General features: G+C 43.7%; 1 protein-coding gene across 1 annotated transcript; it reads left to right on the top strand.

Moving 5' to 3' along the window:
* The first annotated feature begins 6,319 nt into the window (after nt 1-6,319).
* On the top strand, nt 6,320-8,565 carry LOC103211202 (pulmonary surfactant-associated protein A-like). Its single transcript, XM_007957119.1, has 4 exons — nt 6,320-6,491; nt 6,781-6,900; nt 7,683-7,760; nt 8,189-8,565. The coding sequence occupies exons 1-4, from the start codon at nt 6,320-6,322 to the stop codon at nt 8,563-8,565; spliced, it is 747 nt and encodes a 248-aa protein (XP_007955310.1).
* The last annotated feature ends 1,207 nt before the right edge of the window (nt 8,566-9,772 follow it).

Below are 9,772 nucleotides of genomic sequence, written 5' to 3'. Positions count from 1 at the left end.
TCAACATTCTTCACCAGCACCACAACTCAAAAGCATCAACTCTTCTTCGGTCTTCCTTATTCATTGTCCAGCTCTCACATGCATATGAGGTGATTGGAAATATCATGGCCTGTGTCAGGCACACCTTAGTCCTCAAGGAGATATCCTTGCTCCTCAGTACTTGAAAGAGTTCTTTCACAGCAGACCTGCCCAGTGCTACATGTCGTCTAATATCCTGACTGCTGCTTCCATTGGTGTCGATTGTAGAATCAAGCAATATGAATTCTTTGACAACATCAATCTTTTCTCCATTTATCGTGATGCTGCTTATTGGTTCAGTTGTGAGGATTTTTGTCTTCTTTATATCGAGATGTAATCCGTACTGCAGACTATGTTCTTCAATCTTCATCAGTAAGTGTCTCAAGTCATCCTCACTTTCAACAAGCAAAGTTGTATCATCAGCGTATCTCAGGTTGTTAATGATTCTCCCTTCAATCCTGATGCCACGTTTTTCTTCATATAATCCAGCTTCTCAGATTATTTGCTCAGCATATAGATTGAGTAAGTATGGAGAAAGGATACAACTCTGATGCATTCCCTTCCTGATTTTAAACCATGCAGTGTCCCCTTGTTCCCTTCAAACGACAGCCTCCTGGTCAAGGTACAGGTTCCTCATGAGTACAATCAAGTGTTTGGGAATTCCCATACTTGTCAATGTTATCCATAATTTGTCATGATCCACACAATCAAATGCCTTTTCATAGTCAATAAAGCACAAGTACACATCTTTCTGGTATTCTTTGCCTTGAGCCAAGATCCATCTGACAGTAGCTATGATATCCCTTGTTCCTGTCCTCTTCTGAATCCAGCTTGCACCTCTGGAAGTTCTCTGTCAATATACTGCTGCAAACATTTTTGAAATATTTTCAGTAAGATTTTACTTGTGTGTGTTATTAATGATATTGTTCGATAATTTCCACATTCTGTGGCATCACCTTTCTATGGAATGGGTACAAATATGGATCTCTTCCAGTTAGTTGGCCAGGTAGCTGTCTTCCAAATCTCTTGGCATAACCAAGTGAGTGCCTCCAGTGCGGCATCCATTTGTTGAAATATCTCAATGGGTATTCCGTCAATTCCCAGAGTCTTGTTCTTCCCCAATTCCTTCATTGCAGCTTCAACTTCCCCCTTCAGTACCATTGGTTCTAGATCATATGCCACCTCCTGAAATGGAGGAAGATCGACCAGTTCTTTTTGGTATAGTGACTCTGTGTATTCCTTCCATCTTCTTTTGATGTTCCCTGCATCATTCAATATTTTTCCCTTAGAATCTTTCAATATTACAACTCAAGGCTTAAATTTTTCCTCAATTCTTTCAGCTTGAGAAATGTAGAGCTTTAGTTGTCTAACTCCAGATTTTTGCACATTTCATTTTAGTAATTGGCTTTGTCTACTCGAGCTGCTCTTTGAAATCTTCAGTTCAATTCTTTTATCTTGTCATTTCTTCCATTTGCTTCAGCTACTCTCAGCTCAAGGGCAAGTTTCAGAGTCGCTTCTGTCATCCATTTTGGTCTTCTCTTCTTTTGTTGTCTTTTTAGTGACCTTTTGCTTTATTCATTGATGATGTTCTTGATGTCATTCCACAATTCTTCTAGTTTTCAGTCATTGGTGTTCAATGCATCAAATCTATTCTTTAGATGGTCTCTAAATTCAGGAGTGATATATTCTAGATCATTATTTGGCTCTCATGGACTTGTTTTAATTGTCTTTAACTTCAAGTTGAACTTGCATATGAGCAGTTGATAGTCTGTCCCACAATCAGCTCCTGGCCTGGTTTTGGCTGAAGATACTGAGCATCTCCATCGCCTCTTGCCACAGATGTAGTCAATCTGATTCCTGTGCATTCCATCTGGTAAATTCCACATGTGTAGCTGCCACTTGTGTTGTTGAAAAAAGGTGTTTGCAATGACCCTGCCATTGGTCTTGCAAAATTCTACCATGTGCGTTCTAGCATTATTTCTGTCACCAAGGCCAAATTTTCCAACTACCAGTGATACTTCTTTGTTTCCAACTTTTGTATTCCAGTCACCAGTGATAATTAACACATCCTGATTGCATGTTCAGTCAATTTCAGACTGTAGAAGTTGATAAAAAAATCTTCAATTTCTCCATCTTTGGCTTTGGTGGTTGGTGCATAAATTTGAATAATAGTCATATTAATGGGGCTTCCTTGTAGGCGTATGGATATTATCCTATCACTGACAGCATTGTACTTCAGGAAAGAGCTTGAAAAATCCTTTGTGATGATGAATGCCACACCATTCCTCTTTAAACTGTCATTCCTGGCATAGTAGATCATATGGTTGTCTGATTCAAAATGGCCAAAACCAGTCCATTTCAGCTCACTAATACCTAGGATATCAATCTTTATGCGTTCCATTTCATTTTTGACAACTTCCAATTTTCCTACATTCATACTTGGTACATTCCATGTTCCGATTATTAATGGATGTTTGCCAGTGTTTCTCCTCAATTTGAGTGGTGCCACATCAGCAAATGGAGGTCTCGAAAGCTTTACCTTTTCCGTATGAGTGAGGCTGATTTTACTCTGATAATGCAGCTCTTGCCCTGTCCTACTTTGAGAGCTTTCTAAGCTAAGTGATTCATCTTCCTCCTCTATATTGGACAATTTTCTGGACTATTCATAAAGTTGTGCAGTAATGTATGAGACAGTGTTTCTCTGCTATTTGTAAGGTTTTCCCTGGCCAATTCTTTGAGAAGTGGATGGCTTCCTTCTTCTTCCTAGTCTATCTCAGTCTGCAAGCTGGACCAAGACCTGTGCACAATGTGCACCCCACTGGGTTGGAAACACCAGTGGCACAGCCTCAAGACTCACAGCATCATGTCACCACAGTAGGACAAACTGACAGAAGTTTGTCTCCCTTAGCTGTTGGAAACCTCTCCAACCACTTTTACCTGGATCCCTGCAGCTGATCTGTCCTGGTTCTCTTTGCCTTTTCTGTCCTCTCCCTACTTACCTGCCTTTCTGCTTAAGGGGCATGGCCTGGGTTTCCTCTCCTTACCTGGGCCCCTGCAGCTGACTCCTCAATCTGTTCCCATCTCCTTTGCCTTTTCTGTCCTCTCGAACATAATACATAGAAATTGTTAAATAGCAACCTAATTTTCTACGTATACTTTCACCAAAACCTCAGTAAAATATTAAAAGAAAAATTGGAAAATTGTTTCTTAAATAAAGAAATACATTTAAAGGAAACATTTACTAAATAGGTACCATTCATTTTATAAAATACATAGTCTATGGGCCATGAGGAATGTACTATCTGACCCATGGCCATTCAAACCACTTGGATGCTATAATAAACTTATACTCTTTCAGGAAATTATATTTCAGTTGCTCAGTTATCAGTTTTTTCCTATAATTCTAAGTAAACATAAATCCAAAATATATGTATAATTATGGCTCCATAGAAGCGTTAGAAATAAATGGATAAGTTATGCAAATTTCTTCCCTTTCTTGGGAATTTGGGCAAAAATTGCTATATGATTATAAGGTCAAATTTGAAATGTATCCACTGAAAACATACTCATTTGCTTTTATAGGAATCCCTTTATTTAGCAATATTTGTTTGTGTTGTGCCATGGAAATCATTTTATTAAATTTACTTCACCAGAGTTAATGATCAAAGTGAACATTATCTGTATTGGGACAAATTGGGATCATGTGCCCTCAGTAGGATATGATGATGGCACAGCATGATTTTTATGGTCTTTCTGCCAAAGTTGCAGAAATCTACACATGAGTCGGTATATGAAGAAAATACAAATGAAGAGAGATTCTACACAGTCACTAACCGGTCATTTCCAAAAAGTGTTAAGGTCATGAAAGTTAAGGAGAGCCTGAGCAACTGTTTCATTAAATAGAACACATGATTCTAAAATCGACATTTGGCAAATTTTTTGTGGATTTTGAAACTTATCTGTCAACTCTGACTCCTAGCAACCCCATATGTGTCACATTGAGAACTCCATAGGGTTTTCAATGGCTGATTTTTCAGAAGTTGATCATCAGATCTTTCTTCTGAGGTGTCTCTATGTGGACTCCAACCTCCAACCTTTCAGTTAGTAGCCCAGAACCTGAACTATTTGCACCATCCAGGGACTCCAATTTCTTGATTTTGATGATTTTGTAGGAAAATGTCTTTGTATGAAATACACACTGAAGTATTTGGTGGTGATGATGTAATCTAAAACAAACTACTTTTGAATGTTTAGGAATAATTTGTACTGTACCTTTTTGGGAGCTCTGGTGGTGTATAGTGCCTAAGGCATTTGACTGCTAACCAGAAGGTCGGCTGGTAAAATTCACCAGCCACTCCTTGGAAAGAAGATTGGGCAATTTACTTCTGTAGAGATACTGCCTTGGAAACCCAAGGTCACTATGAGTTGAATTGACCCGATGGCAGTGTTTTTTTTTAAATATATACATCCTTTTTAATATAATTTTTACATTGTTTCAAAATAATGATAATCAAAATGAAAACCAAGACTCAAAAATTTATGTAACCTACTTGATGCCACATGGATAGTATGTAGCAGCCTCAAATTGAAATTCAGATGTATTTATTTTCAAAGTATCAGACATCACACATGGATAAAGACAGAAGCTGCTACTGCTCTCCTGTGACCTTCCTGGAACTGCTATGCTGCCCAACAGCTGAACCTTCAGGACAGAGGAAAGTGGAGCATTTAACTACTTGCCAATGAGCCCACTGACTCAGCTTTAGGCTCCAGAGCCAGATGTCAGTAGGTCTTAGGTCCAGTGGTGAACCGAGCCAGGTTCCAGGACAGAACAGAGTGCTTCAGATCAGGCTTACCTCCTTCAGCTTGAGCTGTGGGATCTACACTTTATAGAACCACACCAAGAACCAAATGGACACTTCCAGAAGCAAAGAGGCTCTGGAGCTGGAAAGGCCCCATGAAGAAGTCATATGGAGAAATAGTTTTGCCTTTTTGATCTTCTGGAAAAGAGTCTGACCCAGAGTAGTTCTCTTTGTTGGTGGACACTGGGAAGTTTTTGATCCTAGGACTGTGGGTGTGTCACCAGCCCAAAGAAGACACAAGGCTCAAGAGGGAGAGGGCTTCCTTGAAGATGTATCCTCATGCATGTACATATGAGGGTCCTAATCTTTCACTGCTTGGAAGCTGGATTCAGATTTAGGAGAGGGTGAGTGGCCTTCAACCTATGGGAAACGTCCCCTCTGATAGACCTGTGGTTCTTGGTAGCAGATTCTAAGTTCCTCTCAAGAGTCTTAAGTGCTGCTCCAGCCTGAGTGTCCTGCAAGGAAATGAGCTGTGTAAACTAGATGGCACTTCCTGCTTGGCCTTTCCCATAGTAGAGGCCCTTGTGACTGGGACCTCTCCAGGGTGGGGCAGGAAACTGGTGGCCCCATAACACTATATATGGTGCTTCCCATCCCTCCACTCTGACCTTGAGGCAGAGATCCATATGACCTAGAGGCTGTCTGTGTGGGTGAGTTTCTTCCTGTCCCCACTCTGGGTCATTCCAGAGCACAATGTTGCAGAAATTTTAACCAGTCCAGTAGTCATAGACTTAACTTGGGCCCTAGGCAGGGTGGAGGGGGCTCTCCACAGCCTACTGGGAATTGTTCCACTGAAACATAACTGTGGGTGCAGGGAGATGGGCTTTAAAATATCCTAATACCCTGCTGTACTCCTCAACCAGGCCCACTCCCTCAGAGGTTAGCAGGACCTGCTAAGGAGGAAATGAGGAAAAAGCTCCACAAGAAGCAGGATATATTTCAGCAAAGGGAAGAGGGCATCACTGACAGAGGCCCAGGTTTGGGCCTAGGTTGTCTCCATTTACCCTCAGGGCTCTGAACTCTCAGCATCTGAAAAGAGGGCAGCACTGTGCCCAAGGGATAGACAAAGTGGGTCCACCAATGAATGACTACATCCTTCCTCCCAACAGTCCAGGGATTGAGGTTTAAGTCAAGAATGTCTCCAGGACATTAAAGATCCATCTGAAGTCAGTACAAGTGAAGTGACTTCCGGAGGGTTACACTGCAAGACCCTAACAATTTTGTGCTAGGGGTGTGAAATCATTTCAGAAACCAAATGACTATAAGTTTCTGTGGACAGTCCAGGTCTTTCCAGCTCTTGTCTGGGCCTGCCCTTGCCTTTGGTCTATGCCAGGTGCCTGCATCTGGACAGAGCACAGCAAGGGTAGCAGAACTTTGACAAGTGTTTCCAATGGGCCAACAGCCCTTCTTTCTGCAGGACAAGCTGTGGAACAGGAGTCATGTGTCTGTGCTCTCTGGCCTTCACTCCCCTCTTGCTGGTGGTGTCAGGCATTGTATGTGATGTGCAGGAAGTTTGTGTTGGGAATCCTGGCATTCCTGGAACACCTGGATCCCATGGCCTGCCAGGCAGAGATGGGAGAGATGGTATCAAAGGAGATCCTGGACCTCCAGGTACTGGTCTAGAGGAACCACTCTCAATTGAAGGGCAGTGTCCATCTTCATATGGCCTCTCTATCTAGGGCTGTGGGCTGGGTCCTGAACAGGTGTCTAAGGGTCAGCTAAGGGTGGGAAATAGTAAGAGTTTCCTGGGGCTCTTAGGTTGGAAGAGCCCTGAAGAACCTCTTCTCAAACTGCCCAAGGGGCAACAGGTGAGTCAGCCCAATGACAATGGACTTCACATAAGTCCCAGCTTAGCTGTGGGTGACAGACCCTACAAATCAATGATCTCTCCACCCTGCAGGCCCCATGGGACCTCCTGGAGGAATGCCAGGGCTTCCTGGGTGTGATGGACTGACTGGAGCTCCTGGAGTCCCTGGAGAGCGTGGAAACAAAGGACAGCCTGGAGATAGAGGACCCCCAGGTGAGCAGGGTTGGGACAAGCAGGCTGTGGGTTCACTAGTATAGTGTCCAGGTAGTCAGTTATATGGCTATCCAAAGCCTGTAACAGGATTCAGCCAAAATCATGGCCACACAAATGTCAATGAGAGGTCCCCAAAGAGCAGGTTATCCAGGTAGGAGGAGACTCAGCGGGAAGAAGAGTCAGATAAGTCTGGATAGTACTGTCAAAATTCAGGGACTGACTAATTTTGGGAAGTGTTTTCCACATCATGGCTGCTGTGGGGAAATATCCGGTGCAGGTGTGAGAATAAGGACAGAATTTTTTTGAACTGAAGTTCTTGGGGCATTCTGAAAGGAGTGCAGGCTTGTGTGGACTGGAGGTTTGGGCCGATGGTCTTTTTCAGAGTCCTACGTGCAGAAAGGAGCCCCAACGCTCTGAATAGTAATCAAAGTCCATCAAGAAATGTAGAGAGAACTACACTTGTCCTTGATAGTGGTGGGAAAGGGATCTTCCCAGAAACCAGGAAATCCTCTTTTTGTTGGACAGACAGCTAGCTAGTTGAGTGCTGTGCCAGGAAAGAGCGAGGAGGGAGCTATACAGGCACAAAATTGCATAAAAATGTGTGTGTGTATGTGGGAGTGTGGGAACACCTCCAATCTCATGGGCTTATAACATGAGGCCCAGGAAGTGAAGATGCACAAATAAAGGGCAGAGCCAGACCTGTAGCTGGGACAGCACTTGCTTCATAACCATGAGAGCCATTGTTGGTTTGTCCCTCATACTCAGTGGTGGTCTTTCCACAGGGCTTCCAGCTCATCTAGACGAGGAGCTCCAAAGCACACTCCACAACTTCAGACATCAAATCTTGCAGTCAAAAGGAGGTAAAGGGGCCCTTTGGTTATTACAGGGTAGGAGGCTCTTCCACAGTTCTTGTTATCCTTAGCACCTGCCTCTAGAAACTAGAGATCTGACAAACAAGTGTGGATATATATAGGTCATGGGGAAAGGAGTGGTGCTTCTCCTTTCTGATGTCTCTGGATGATCTAGAGGAATATAGGGGAGATATGTCTCAGGAAGCATAGGGTTCCTAAGTCTGCCTATCTTGCTTTCTACTGAATCCCTGGGCATATAAGTAACAGATGGATGAGAGAATAGAGGGGAAGTTAGAAAGAACAGGATTAGAAGAGAGAGGGAAGGCCCAGAGAGGCAGAGGTGAAGAGACTGGAGAGACAGCAGACAGAGGGCCAAATTGGGCAGACAGGACTTAGAGGCAGCAATTGGTGGCATAACCTGGCACCCTTGCTCTCAGTTCTCAGCCTGCAGGAATCCATGCTGGCAGTGGGAGAGAAAGTCTTCGCCACCAATGGACAATCAGTCAATTTTGATGCCATTAGAGAGTCATGTGCCAGGGCAGGTGGTCGCATTGCTGTTCCAAGTAACCCAGAAGAGAATGCAGCCATTGCAAGTATTGTGAAGAAACACAACACTTACACCTACCTGGGTCTGGATGAAGGTCCCACCCCTGGAGAGTTCTACTACCTGGATGGTGCTCCTGTGAACTACACCAATTGGTACTCAGGGGAGCCCAGGGGCCAGGGCAAGGAGAGGTGTGTGGAGATGTACACAAATGGGCAGTGGAATGACAAGAACTGCCTGCAATACAGACTGACCATCTGTGAGTTTTGAGCAGGCACAGAGGTCAAAATTCCCATCCTGAGCATTTACCTGGTGTATGGGAGGCTTTAACTTCTCTCAAGAAAATGATTTCTAGTTATTAAAGCTGGAGGCATCCATAGCCCCTCCCTCCCTGGAAGGGACCTGATTCCTTCCATCATCACTAATCAATCCTGGCACCCTTTGCTGAGCTTCTAGACTTCTTCTGACTCTTTCTCATCACTTCCCTCTGTGAGCCACCCCTAACCTTTGGCCTTTGGCATCATGTAGAAACTTCTTTCTTCCTCATCTTGTCCAGTTCCTTCATTTATAGATGGCAACAGGGAGGTCCTGAGATAGAAGGGCCCTCCAAGGTCATACACAGGGACCTGCAACCTGGCCCCCCAGGAATTTCTTTGCACCTACCAGCCCAGCCCCACCAAGGTTTAGCAGTGGTTGGCAAGCATAATGATAGAGTCTGGAAAGTTGCTAATATATTCCAAATGTGTAGGGCTGAGGACATATTATCAGGAGGGACCAGTCCCTGGAGAAGGACATAATGCTTGGTAAAGTAAAGGGTCAGTAAAAAAAGAGGAAGACCCTGAATGAGATGGATTGATACAGTGGCTGCAACAATAGTCTCAAACATAGGAATAATTGTGAGGGTGGCACAGAACCAGGCAATGTTTCATTCTGTAGTGTGTACGATTATTTTGAAATAACAAGACAGCAACTAACAACAACAACAAGAACACATTTGAGATTACATGGTATTATGGACCTCTGGGGCACACCTGGTCAGGTTCTCCATAAGATCAGAGAGCCAGGAGTGGCCCCAACATGGTGAAAGCCAACCCAATCCTGGTTCCACTTCCTTGAGACTGGGGTGCTCACTCAGTCCTTTGATCTAAGAGCAGCCAGCTTTTGCCTCCAGGACAGATCCTCCAGACATGAGCCAAGTAACTTGCTGTTGATGGACTTGGCTCCACACTGCTTCAGATCTTAGTAGGGCCTTCACACCTTTCATCCTGGCATCGATTTCTCCTTTCATTTGTTCATTCAGATATTTTATTAAAATCAACTGTGTGTCAGGTCTTAAGCTGTGTCCTGGGCATGGGCAAAGTACCCTGTCGCTCTTGGGGACATTTGTTTTTCCAGAGTTTATTTCTTCATTTGTGTAATGGAGATAAGATACTTACTGCTGCTACAATTATTACCAGCACTCCTACTAAGAAAATTA

The sequence above is a fragment of the Orycteropus afer genome, unplaced genomic scaffold (assembly GCF_000298275.1).
Source record: "Orycteropus afer afer isolate SDZICR_OR568_19922 unplaced genomic scaffold, OryAfe1.0 scaffold00709, whole genome shotgun sequence".
NCBI classification, from domain to species: domain Eukaryota; kingdom Metazoa; phylum Chordata; class Mammalia; order Tubulidentata; family Orycteropodidae; genus Orycteropus; species Orycteropus afer.
The sequence above is the reverse complement of the archived record's forward strand: the minus strand, read 5'-3'. Positions and strand labels throughout refer to the sequence as shown.